A 12652-nucleotide genomic window follows, 5' to 3' on the forward strand; every position below is an offset into this window, starting at 1 on the left:
ATAGAAGTCTTTACAATTTCCAGGTTTACAGGTGGCTTTGTATATCTGAAGCTTTATACACAATCATGATGTAATGGAGGTATGCTTGAAAAGAAATGCAATTGCAAACTTTAGTTAGGTGTTTTTTAAACATCCCATGTTTAAGGTCCAATTTTGTTCTTATTTTTCAATGAGACTAATGGATACAAAATGTTTACAGAACTTGAATAAAGCAAAAGTATAGCCTTCTGCACTGGGTAGTACATTTAGATAATGGCAACAGTTAAGATTACCTGGAGCTTTATACATCTATTGTGCTTTTAATCATTGAAGAATGTGGCTTATCCTGTCTGGTGATAGACTAGGAGGAAGATAACCTAAATAGTTCATTTTGTGGAATTTCTGAGACTCATTTCCTTCGGGCAATACTGAAACTGCTTAGGAATGAGATGCAAATGTCCCCTGCCTCCATCTGTGGCCAGCTGGTCCTTTTCATGTCTAGCTATATATGCCACACTTTGTGCTAAAATTACATTTCCAAGGGGACTGTGGTGGGTTAGTAGAGCTTATCCATGCATACATCAGTGTGTAAACTCTGCTCTGATACCAGTGACCTCAGTCCTCTCTTATCTGTCTGTGTTGCACCAGTTTAGTGATTGCTGTGCAGAGGGGAAGAAGCAGTGGTCTGTAGGTTCAGAATGAGCAAGGGAAATAGGCAGCAGAAAGTCTGCACCTACTGCGTCTGCCTTGTGTTCAGTTATGTCAGCGCAGGAGGAAAATGGGTGTCATTTGGAGCTTTTCTCGGTGCACTTACAAAGGTATGTTCTTGTGCCACACGTCACAGAAATTATTTTCTCGGTAGTATACAAGTTATAGAGAGAGTGAAGAATGTAATTAAGCTTAAGTCTGTAAATCCCTTTAAATCTGCAGTGCTTTCAATTCAGCTACAAGATTTACAATCTGATAACAGTCTAAATGGTAATTTGCGTGATAGTAGGTTGGCAGAAATTGAAAAAGTTTCTTTGAAGATTATCTGAACTGACGAGGTTACCAGAATCTTTTGTTTACTCTTGACACACAGAGACATTGTGCAACATTTTATTGTGTTCACCAAAACAAACAGGAGCGGGGAGGGGGGAGGTAAGGAGGGTGGGGGTGGAAGAGACAAGAACATATAAAGGGAAATTGCATGTGCCTGTCCAGTGTTTTTATTTCACATTTTCCACAAGGTTCATGAATGCAAAATGAAGCTATTCTTCCTAAGCTGCTTGCTGGTTTCTTGCTGTTGCTTAGCTGGGGCAGTGAACAGGGAGTTCTACATCGGCATTATAGAGACAGTCTGGAACTATGCACCTGGCAATACCAATATCATATCTGGACAGCTTTTTGCAGAAGAAGAGTAAGTAAAAGAGTTTACACTGGTTGAGTTTGATTTTACAGCATTGTCTGCTTTAAACACTAGTAGCTAGACTGAAAACCTGGTGAAGGCAGTGAAATGAATCGTGTTAGTGTCACTGGATTTTCTGTCACAAATATAAGGGAATTTTGATTTTTTCCTGACTTGCTTCAGAATTACATTCCAATGCTCTGCTAATTAAAGGCATTGGGATATGTAGGGGTTTTGTGAGTTTGTTGCAATGACACGTTTACTAAGTAGAGACTAGAAAAAGACCCTGAATGTCTAATGATGTTTGATTTTGAATGGCTAAGGTGCCAGTGCTGAAGAGAAGACTTTTGCTGTTACATTTTTAAATGTGGAAGTAAGTTTGGCAAATTTAAAACTTTCCTATTGAGCACAGGTTTCCTTTTTAGATATTCATTGTTGGCAGCAGTCATTTTCACTAGTGCAGCAGCACAGCTGGGTCCTTCCATCCACAGCGGAGGAGCTGGGTTGCTTGTTACAAGGCAAGGAGAGTCCTGTGCAGAGTGAGAGCAGTAAGTAGGATGAGGCTAAGTATGGTGAGGAGGAGGGGAACACCCTGAAGAATAATCAATAAAGAAAACTCAGATATAAAAAGCATCTGAGAAATATCTGAGAGAAAAAAAAGTTCCTTCCTGCTATTTTTTTCAGTGTCTTTAAAATGAAAGAGGACTATGGTAAAATAAAAACAATTAAGAGAGAAATCAGAAATTAGAAAAAACTTGAAAATACAGTTCTCATTTAGTCTGTAGATGAGGGACTAGAAGATTTCCAGTGGTTTGTTTTCTCTAGTGAGATCCAACAATATCTCAGCCATAATCTGCCACTTCATCATTCATGAGATGAAGCAGTCAACTTTTAAAATTTTTACTCATAAATTAAGTGATGTGTAAGACCCTGCCAGTGATTCAGCAGGCTAGTAATTCTGATAAATGGTGAAAGCAGGGCAACTTGTCTGAAAATTGCAGAGCAGTGTTGTAACAGAACAAGCCACCACCGTTCACTGCACTTTCACTGCTTTTCTCTGTTCTGTGACAATCTGCAGCATGCTAAATTAATTCCAGTTTTTCAGTGGTTGTATGCCTGCAATAGAGCTGGTCCCTTTTATCATACTATTCATTTTTAGCTTCTCTGATTCTTTTTCTCCTCTTGAACCCTTAAACTAGGAGGCTGTGCTTATACAGAGATTGATATTTATAGAGGCAGGGAAGAGCAGGAGAAGGGAAAACTGTGGTGTACCTGCTAGAAGGAATACTCTGCAATTGAATGTTAGCTGTTCAAACAGTCCTAGAAGAGCCATAACATATTTGATCAATTTAATTTGTGGCTAAAAAACTTCATGCACTATGACTTCCAGTAGATTATGTTCTCCAAGTTTCATGGAGCTCTGAACTGGCATTTTAATTACACTTCAGATCTGTGCTTGCCAAGGAACAAACAATTCCTTCCCCACATGCTCAAACAGTGCTCAGCCTTGTGGGAAATACTTTGCATTTTGGGGCAGTATTAACTTGCTTTACAATATGGCCTGATGGGAATATGAAACCCAGTTGGCTTGGCTTCTCATCCTGTAAGATGAGAAATCAGGAGGCTGCTGAACTTCAGGCAGTTTTGCCTTATCTCCCAGGATTGCCTCCTCCTGGATTAGGTACTTCCACAGCTAGTCGTCCTGAAACGGGCAGGGGGATGTGCAGGGGGATTTGTTGTTAAAGAGACTGGAGTTTGAGCTAACAGCATCAGCCAGTAGTAGCACTACTAGTTTGAACAGCCAGTGCTGGCAGTTTCTATCACCATTGTAGTCAGTGAATATAAGAACTTTTTCCACAAAGATAATTCTTCTCGGAGACTAAAATATTTACTGAAAGGTACCTGACCCTCAGCACAGGCAAAGGTTGGCTCCAAAGCCATTCCCAGTTGATAGTTGTCAGAGACACGTGGTGACCGTTCACCTGCAGCTGGTGGTGCTTAGGCAGCGTATCCATGATGGCTACACAGTTCAGAGGTATTGATACCATGTGTAGGAAATACCATCTCCATCAGTCTCATTTTGGCTCATGGGTTAGGCTGTTTCCTCACTAACCAAGCTCTCATTTTTCATGTAAGTGTTTCATTAATTGAGAGGAGCAATGGTCCAGTAGTTAAGGCAGTCAGTGATTGAGGAGGTCATTGCTAATTCCCTGCCTCTCATGTAACCTGTTTGTATATTCCTGGGCTGAATCTGTAAAAATGAGACTTTATTAGAGTAAATCCATATCAAGTTATTCTTCGTCTATGACTAGTAAGCCAGCTGAGGGCTTGGTCTCGCTCGTTTCAGCACTCTGCATGCCCCTCCCTCCGCCATGCACACACTGGACCTTAGCAGCACCTTGTAGTTTTGCTCATGTCCAGACATCTTAAATGTATTTTACAGCAGAAAAGTCTGCTCCTCGTTGCAATGGAGCAAGGACCATGCAGTCAACATAATAGCGTGATGATGGAAATTACTATTTTTAACAGTCCATGGAAAATTATACCGCAATTTAAGCATGCAACTACAAAAGTTTCAAGGAATAAGAACTGTTATTTGCCTTGTCCACGTGGTCTCAAATTTGCCCAGAATTGTATCAAATACCCTTATCACCAGTCTACAAAATAGGTAGAAAAAAATTCTGGTTGGTGCATAATATTTATTCTCTATATGGGTGCGTAACTCTTTACAATAAGAGACATACACAGATATAATTGTGCACAGCACTATGGAGGTGTGGTCTTTATTTGAGACCCTACTAATTAACACCATTCAAATATAAAATTAGCATCTGACACTACAGATGTGTTACTGTATTTTCTTTACAGGCAGGCTGGCGTCTTTCTCGAAAGAGGATCACATAGGATAGGAAGCACTTACAAGAAGGCTGTCTACACTCAGTACACCAATCAATTATATGATGTGAGAGTTGACAAACCTTCCTGGCTGGGTTTTTTAGGCCCTATCATTAAGGGAGAAGTTGGAGATTCCATTATTATTCACTTGAAAAACTTTGCTTCCAGAAGCTACACACTGCATCCACATGGTGTAAGATACACAAAGGAAAATGAAGGTAAGCTTGAGTCCATTCTGTGCCAGAATTTATCAAAAGTTAATCATTCCTCTGAGCATAAGTGATACCTTCTCATCAAAGGGAAGACTGGTCAAGTAAATAAAGATTTAAAACAGGACATAATCAATTTAAAATAGGAGCTAAGAAGTTTGATAATTTTTTAAGAGTGAAACACAAAGCCAAAAGTGGAATTCATAAAGAAGGCGATTTTAGATCAACATTTCACCTGAAATAAGAGTATTTATGTTTCACCTGAAATAAGGGTATAAAAGCATATAAGAGATGCAGGTATTGAGGATATGTAAAGGAAAAATAAATGCTGTTGTGAAGAAGACATTGTTAACAGTGATAACTTACAGTTCCAGATTCTTAACACTAAATTTGTGTATATTTTATACAAGGTACACAAGAATTTTTTAAAATGGAGAAACAGCTATTGCTTTGTAATAAATAAATGAGATATAAGTCTGACACACTTTAAGATGTATTGTAGGGTTGCTATTGTGATTAGTGACGAATTGCCTTTGCAATAGCTGGTCTTGCCACGCTCAGGCGATGAGGGATTTTCAGCACCAGACAGCATCAGAATACGGCTCTTGAAAGTTTTATTAGTGGGCCTTTAAAACAGTGTGTGAATTGTTGAGAATATGATGTCTCAAAAGCAGTCTTTAAAAATATTCATTAGAAGAATTTATGAAGTATCAGCCTAACTTCTAATATTTCATGAAGTTTTTTGTTATAGCTAATATATGACTTGATATAGACACATTCTCTGGGAGCAGAACAGTGTGTTATGTAGCAGTACATGCACTTTTTGGAACAAAGTTTAAATTGTTTTTCTGTTGCTCTCATTCCAGTGACACCTATATTCCTTGAGGACATATGCAGTATTTTAGAACAGTTTCCAAGATTAATATTTAACAAATGTTTTACAAATATTTGAACTGTTATCTTTTTAGCAGCAGTACATAGTGCCCTCCTAATAAATTAAGGACTAAATTTAATGTACCATTAATCGAAGCACTCCCATGGAATACAAAGGCAAATGAAGAGACACCTAAAGAGATGGAAAAGATCTACTCACCTGATTTTAAAGTTTGGGGTTTTTTACCTGTATTCAGAAGTTCAGTCCGTGTTACTGCAACATGTAGTAAACTTTGAAGCATGGCAGGTGCTATGCTAACACCATATTGTGAATGTGTTGTGTTAATGGTGGCTGTGTGGCATTCTTCAGGTGCTTTTTATCCTGACAACACCAAAGATTTGCAGAAGAGAGATGATGCTGTGGAGCCTGGAGGCCAGTACACTTATACATGGAATGTGACAGAAGATCAGGGTCCAGCTAAGGGAGATGCAGACTGCATAACCAGGGTTTACCACTCCCACATAGATGCTCCAAGAGATGTTGCCTCAGGGCTTGTTGGGCCCTTAATAATTTGTAGGAAAGGTAAACCATAAATAAATAAGTAAATAAATACATATGCAAGGTGATTGATAATGGTTATTCATAAATATCAGTGAAATAATGTACTGGAAGAGGAGAAGATTACAGTTGATTTTGAAATCACAATTTTTTGTCTTCTCAATTAGCTGCCTTTCAATAGTGTAGGATGTGGTTTGATTTTGTGTGTGACAGTGAATATAATGTGCAGAATACTTTGTCCACAAATCCATGTGAGTGAGATGTGTTCATGCTAGTAATGCAAAAGGATGTGTAAATACTGATATGAGAAACAGATTTACTGTAATCTTATCACATGCGATATTTATTCTTAGTAAAGCTCTTTTATAGTATCTATCAAAACCAATCTTTGTTTTCTGAGCATGTCTGTAAGTTTTTGTGTACACTTACACTCAGGAAAAGCAGCAAAATACAAAGTGACCAGCCCTACTGATACTACCCTTAAAACTGATGAAAAGATAATGTCGGTTGCCAAAGACTTTGAATATACCACTCTCTTTTTCAGATACAATGAATAAGGACAGTGATAAACACTTTGATGCTGAATTTATCCTTATGTTTTCTGTGATGGATGAAAATCTCAGTTGGTATCTAGAGGATAATATCAGGACATACTGTTCTGAGCCTTCCAAAGTTGACAAAGATGACGAGGACTTCCAGGAAAGCAATAAAATGCACTGTGAGAGAACATTATATTAATGTTGATTGTCACTGATGTGGTAAAGTAATATTTTTATGTGTTGTCTCTTTTAAAGGTGAGCTGTAGATAATTTCTTTTTTTTTAAGCAGGGCTTTTTCTTGGAGGATTAAGAAAGGTTCTTTTAAATAAAAAAATGTAAAAGTGATGGCAAGTATTGTACAATCAAATCTTTGTAGTTGTGATATAAAATTCTTAGGGGCCAAGAACATTTTGCCAGTATAATTTCCCAGGCGCTCTAAACAGAGTTGTTACTTTGTTCTGTTTCTTAGTCCTGAACTCTGCACTATAATATTGCAGTTTAGAAAAACAGTTTTTACTGTTAGTGTCAACAAAGAACATACCTTTGGCTCTAACATGGATTCCAGAATCATAGCAGGAACTGCTGTTCATTCAGATAGTTGTGGAGATGAAATGTGTGTCTGATAGTGGCTCACTTTCAAAGGTGCAGTTTTGTTTTGAGCCTCTCTCTATTTTGAAGAATAGAGCAATAGTTATATGACACCTGCTTTTGAAGAAAAGATCCTAAGGTCTGTGAAGGTAACTGTAATAAATAACATTTCTTTTAGCAATCAATGGGTACGTGTATGGATACCTCCCAAACCTCACAATGTGTGTGGAAGATAAGGTAAAATGGCATCTTTTTGGCATGGGTAATGAAGCTGATATCCATTCAGCCTACTTTCATGGACAGACCTTAATAGAAAGGCATCATCGAGTTGACACCATCAACCTCTTCCCAGCCACATTCATTGATGCTGTCATGATACCAAGGAGTCCTGGGGAATGGCTGCTCAGCTGCCAAGTGAATGACCATATCGAAGGTACAGTGTAAGTTCCAGTGATCAGAATTTGTTTTAGCTTAAGCTAACAGTTTAGTGAGTCACTTTAGCAGTACTCCTGACCTGGGTATATGCCAGACAATATTCTCCTATAGGTAACAAAACTCTCATAGTAATTGAAATGCCTAGAAGTGCATTAGATGAGCTTGAGCATGTAGCCATGGAAATCAAGGAAATTCTTGTCTGTAATGGAAATTGTTATCAGTTGGCAGCAATTGGCGCAGCTGCACTTTTGCAAGCCTCAACTTGAGACAAACAATAGCATGATGTTTGCCCCTTACTGAAGGTAATTAATCACAATTTTCTGTTTGCCAACAAAAAAGTTGGGGCTCATTCTGTGTTTCGGCACAGGACAGGCAGGCTCACTTGCCTGCTGACAAAGGCATGTTCTGGAAAAAGCATTGGCTAATAAGTGGAGATGATCTGCATTTCTCTTCCCTGTATCTTCCTGTATTTCCAGTGTTTGATAGACATATGAAATACTTAGAAGCTAATTCGATGCTTTTCCATGATCTATATCCCTGTAAGTGAATTAGAGAAGTAATTTGTCACAAAAGGGGGAAGGAACACAGAATTCAAATTCATTCTCCAAGATTTGAAAATTCTGATATAAAAAAAGAGTATGTTTAACCTGCAGATTCAACTACACAGAGGTTATAAGTTTTGAAACAGCTATCATGTCAAGCAGCATCCTGATGTGGTTGCAGCATCCTGGTCAAGACTTAAATCTTACAAATGGGCCTAATCCATAGCTGTAAAAGGACTCTATTATATTATTTGTATCTCCAACAAGCAGATTTCCTAACAGACCTTTCTCCTAGGGTGCAGAGACCCAGGAGTTTCACAAGTAAGCTGATTAGATTTAGGGGGAAGATGGTCAGTCTGGTAGCACCTGGCCTTAACTGAAGTGCTAACTGACAGTGCTATTCCCACTCCACCCTGCTCTTCTCTTTAACTACCATGCCAGTTGCAGCTTTACAAGCAGAATGCACTTTAGCACACTTGTCTGCCTACTGTAAATACCATGGCTGTGCTTCTACATCCTAGCCCAGCTGGCGTGCATTCTTTTATATCATTCAACTTCCTTTTCATTTATGATTTGCATATCAATCAATGGTATGGGAATTCTCCAGGGAAGAGAAGAGCTATTGGAAGCAGGGAAAGAGAAAACAAAGTGCAGTTCCTTCTCCCTAATTTTCTCTACCTCCTCGTTTTTTTCCAGGTGGTATGCAGGCCCTCTTTAAAGTAAAAGATTGCAGAAAATCCACAACGGATCACAATGAGAGTACAAAGATAAGAGAGTACTTCATTGCTGCTGAAGAGGTCATCTGGAATTATGGCCCATCTGCAGTGAACCATTTTACAGGACAAGAACTAATCGCCGACAGGTAAGTGCTTCTGATTAAAGAAGTTTTACTTTCTGAGCAAAATTGATATGAACATGCTAAATAAGGTAAGCCATATGGTAGAACTTTTAAGCAGAATTTCTCATTGTCCTTGCTTCTGCTTAAATATCAATGCTAGGATAAACATCAGACCAAATTAGGTCTATTTTTTTCCTTGTAATATTACTATAAATTTCACTGTAATGTTAGTAATTTCACTGGGATGAAGATGAGTTGTAATGTCACATGTAGGCAGTGACCTCTGATGATTCAAGATGATTGATTATTCTGAGTTAGAGAACAAAGCTAGGAATTCATTATTATCTCCTTAGCTGATGAAAATCATGCTAACAGCATCTCAGCTAGCAAACAACTTGCACGAGGTAGCTTTGCCCTTTGCTCTGTGTTTACATATTTAAGACATGGATCAGTTCACTGAATACATTGATTCCTCAGATTTTTCATCTGTAAGTTAAAGAACACTTACCTGCTCCACAAGGGATGAGGCACAGTTCATTATTTGAATAGTGCTTGTAAAACATTGAAAGATCCTTTTTTGAAGACTGAAAGTGTAGACTAAATCTTCTCACTTTCTTTTTTAGATGTTACATATTCTTGGTGTTTATATCTACTGTTGTTGAATTATTTGGAACTTTTAATAAAAAGAAGAGTAAACTTCAGGTTACAAAATGTTGACTAGAAATCATTATTGATGAGTCTCTAAGCATGCTAGCTTTATAAAGGGCAAAAGAGCAGTGTCTTTTTCTTAAAGAGAAGTTAGTCAAGGATAATGGATTCCTGCACATCCTTATATGGAACTGCCTGTAAGTGTGTGGCCACATCACTGAAAGGAGACCCAAAAGACAAACTCAGCACGTCATACCGCAGAATAGGGTTGAGGTCCTGACAGCCTTTGTAAAACTGAGTGTTATGACTTAAACTGTTTGCATCTATTGCAATTTCTTTTACACAGTGAATCTCACATATTTTTTGAACAAAGTGAGACAAGAATTGGTGGCTCTTACAAAAAAGCCATTTACAAAGAATACACAGATGGTTCTTTCACTGAACATAAAAAAAGACTCGCAGAGGAAGCACATCTTGGACTCTTAGGTAAGATATCTAAAATTATTTCATGTCAAAGACTTATGAGAGTAAACTATCACTTCCACAGGCTAGCCATAGTGCCCCTCCGCCTCCAAGGGAGGGGCCCTCAGCTCTCCCTGCCTCCTGCAGACGCTGGTGCCTGTGGCTTCCTCCAACAGACACCTCAGGGTGTAAGAAAGCTCTTGAAAGCAATGCTGTGGTGGTCCCCGCCTTGCCTGTGGGAATAGGCCATGATCTCCAAAGGCCAGGCTCTGAATTACAAGGCCAGGCTAGGCAGGTCTAGCCCTATTTACAACCTGGCTGCTTCTGGCATCTCTCTGGACTGAGTCTGAGGTTGGTGCTAATGTCTGTAGGTCCCTTTCCAAAGGGAGGAACTGTCCTGCACATCACTGGGCCTCCACGAAGAATTGGGAATGGAGCAGTCCAGTGGCTGCTGGGCTGCCTTGTGATTGAGGCCACGTGCCAGGGACCTAGTCTGCGGCCACACAGGCCCGGGGGCAGTTCCCCGTGCAATAGGAAAAGCAGCCAGCCATTCTCTACCTCACTTGACAGAACATCTTGTAATTAGACCGTGTGTTCTTTCCTAGGACCTGTTATCAAGGCTGAAGTGGGTGACAGCATCAGGGTGACCTTCCGAAACAACGGCAGCCGCCCGTTTAGCATTCAGCCCCATGGTGTGAGTTATCGCAAGAGTGATGAGGGAGCGTTGTACGGTGCTGCCTCTAGAGGTACGCCTATAGATGGGGATCCTGCAAGCACCAGAGAACAAGCTGTCACACATGTTGATGTATTAAAGATGATAAAATAAACAATGTTCATTCCTACTGTTGATTTCTATAATAGGTACTGAATCTCCAGCCTCTCACGTGAGTCCCGGTGCTACGTTTACGTATGAGTGGAATGTGCCAGAATACGTGGGCCCCACAGACCAAGATCCAGACTGTTTAACCTGGCTTTATTACTCAGCTGTGGATGCAGTCAGAGACACCAGTTCTGGCCTTGTGGGTCCTCTCCTGGTGTGCAGGAAAGGAGCTCTTCTTCCTTCTGGGAAACAGGTCAGTCAAAGAAGAAAAAAGGAAGTATTTGCATCATGGTAGCTGAATCTGCTGTCTCCTCCTGAATTGTGCCCTCAGGGCCTGCCACATTGAGGACCACTCAGCAACACCACCTCTCCACATCACAGTCACACCCATGTGCTGAGGGGAATACATAAAATGAAGGAACTGAGTTTGCTTTTTGTTTTTTTTTTAAAAAAGCAAAATATGTCTGGCTTCAGATAGGCAGGCACTGAACTGTGAAACCACCATCACTGTGAGCAACCACTGGCATTCAAGTCTCAGCTAGGATGAGAATGGCTAGAAAAATATAGACTTTAAAGACCAAAACACACATTCATTTCCCAAAGTGGTTCCTGCTGGTAGAAAGAGCAATAGCAGCAGATATCTAGTCCACCAGATAACAGCAATTAGAGAGCTCTGAGATTATTAGAATGAAGTATCAAAGTATGCATCTATCCTACTTTGTGAATTATACTTATAAATTATTATGCATACAGAATTTTTGCCCTGACGTTTTCTGTTCACTCATTTCTATTTTCCTTTGTGCTATTTCTTCTCAACAGAAAAATGTGAACATGGAGTTTTTTCTACTTGCCACAGTATTTGATGAGAATCTGAGCTGGTACTTGGATGACAATATTTTGATGTTTACACTGAATCCTAATAAAATTGACAAAGATGATGAGGACTTCCAAGAGTCTAACAAAATGCACTGTAAGAAAATTATTAGTTAGCCAAATACTAATTTCTACAATAAGGTTTTTACTTTTGTGATCTCATGTTGGAGACTGGAAACTGTATAGTGGCAGAGACATTTCATTCCTTTCCATTGGAAACAAAATCATGTTTGAATGCAATTAAATTTCAGCTAAATGTGGTAGTTCAAAATGCCAGCTGCTCAGTGTCTTGCATGGCCGTTGAGCATTTAGCACTGTTAAGTACTACTTTGAGCAGACAGAAGGAGGAATAAGGTCTGTAGCCCACGTGCAACCCCTACGAATGCAACCAGGCAGCAAGAGAAAACCGACTTCTGCCCTACAGATGCTGTAGCTGAAAGGAGGATTTTCACAGAATCACAGACTGGTTGAGGCTGGAAGGGATCTCTGGAGGTCATCTGGTCCACCCCCTCCCCCCAGTTCAAGCAGGGTCACCCAGAGCTGGTTGCCCAGGACCATGTCCAGGTGGCTTTTGAATACCTCCAAGGATGGAGACTCCACCACCTCCCCAGGCAGCCTGTGCCAGGGCTCAGTCCCCGTCACAGTGAAAAAGTGTTTCCTGATGTTCAGAGGGAACCTCCTGTGCGCCAGCGTGTGCCCATCGCCTCTGGTCCTGTCGCTGGGCACCACTGGGAAGAGCCTGGCTCTGTGTTCTTTGCATCCTCCTGGCAGGTGTTTATATCCATTGATGAGATCCCCCGAGCCTTTTCTTCCCCAGGCTGAACAGCCCCAGCTCTCTCAGCCTCTCCTCGTAGGAGAGAGGCTTGCTTGTCCCTTTGTCATCCTTGTGGCCCTTTGTTGACTCCCTCCAGTATGCCCATGTCTCGCTTGTACTGGGGAGGCCAGCACTGGACACAGCACTCCAGGTGCGGCCTCACCAGTGCTGAGCAGAGGGGAAGGATAACC

At 40.3% G+C, this 12652-nt stretch overlaps 1 protein-coding gene across 4 annotated transcripts in view; it reads left to right on the plus strand.

Annotated features, from left to right (window-relative positions):
* Window positions 1-1167: 1167 nt before the first annotated feature.
* The window catches only part of CP (ceruloplasmin), a 39737-nt gene continuing 28252 nt past the window's right edge, over window positions 1168-12652 (plus strand). For all 4 annotated transcript variants that reach the window (XM_049803742.1, XM_049803744.1, XM_049803745.1 and 1 more), the window contains exons 1-10: window positions 1168-1378; window positions 4235-4479; window positions 5714-5926; window positions 6447-6620; window positions 7208-7462; window positions 8703-8868; window positions 9839-9978; window positions 10560-10700; window positions 10816-11027; window positions 11594-11744. In XM_049803742.1, the coding sequence (XP_049659699.1) occupies window positions 1224-1378; window positions 4235-4479; window positions 5714-5926; window positions 6447-6620; window positions 7208-7462; window positions 8703-8868; window positions 9839-9978; window positions 10560-10700; window positions 10816-11027; window positions 11594-11744 (1852 nt within the window). In that variant the 5' untranslated portion in view covers window positions 1168-1223. The remainder of the gene's footprint in view (window positions 1379-4234; window positions 4480-5713; window positions 5927-6446; window positions 6621-7207; window positions 7463-8702; window positions 8869-9838; window positions 9979-10559; window positions 10701-10815; window positions 11028-11593; window positions 11745-12652) is intronic.

The sequence above is a fragment of the Accipiter gentilis genome, chromosome 6 (assembly GCF_929443795.1).
Source record: "Accipiter gentilis chromosome 6, bAccGen1.1, whole genome shotgun sequence".
NCBI classification, from domain to species: Eukaryota; Metazoa; Chordata; class Aves; order Accipitriformes; family Accipitridae; genus Astur; species Astur gentilis.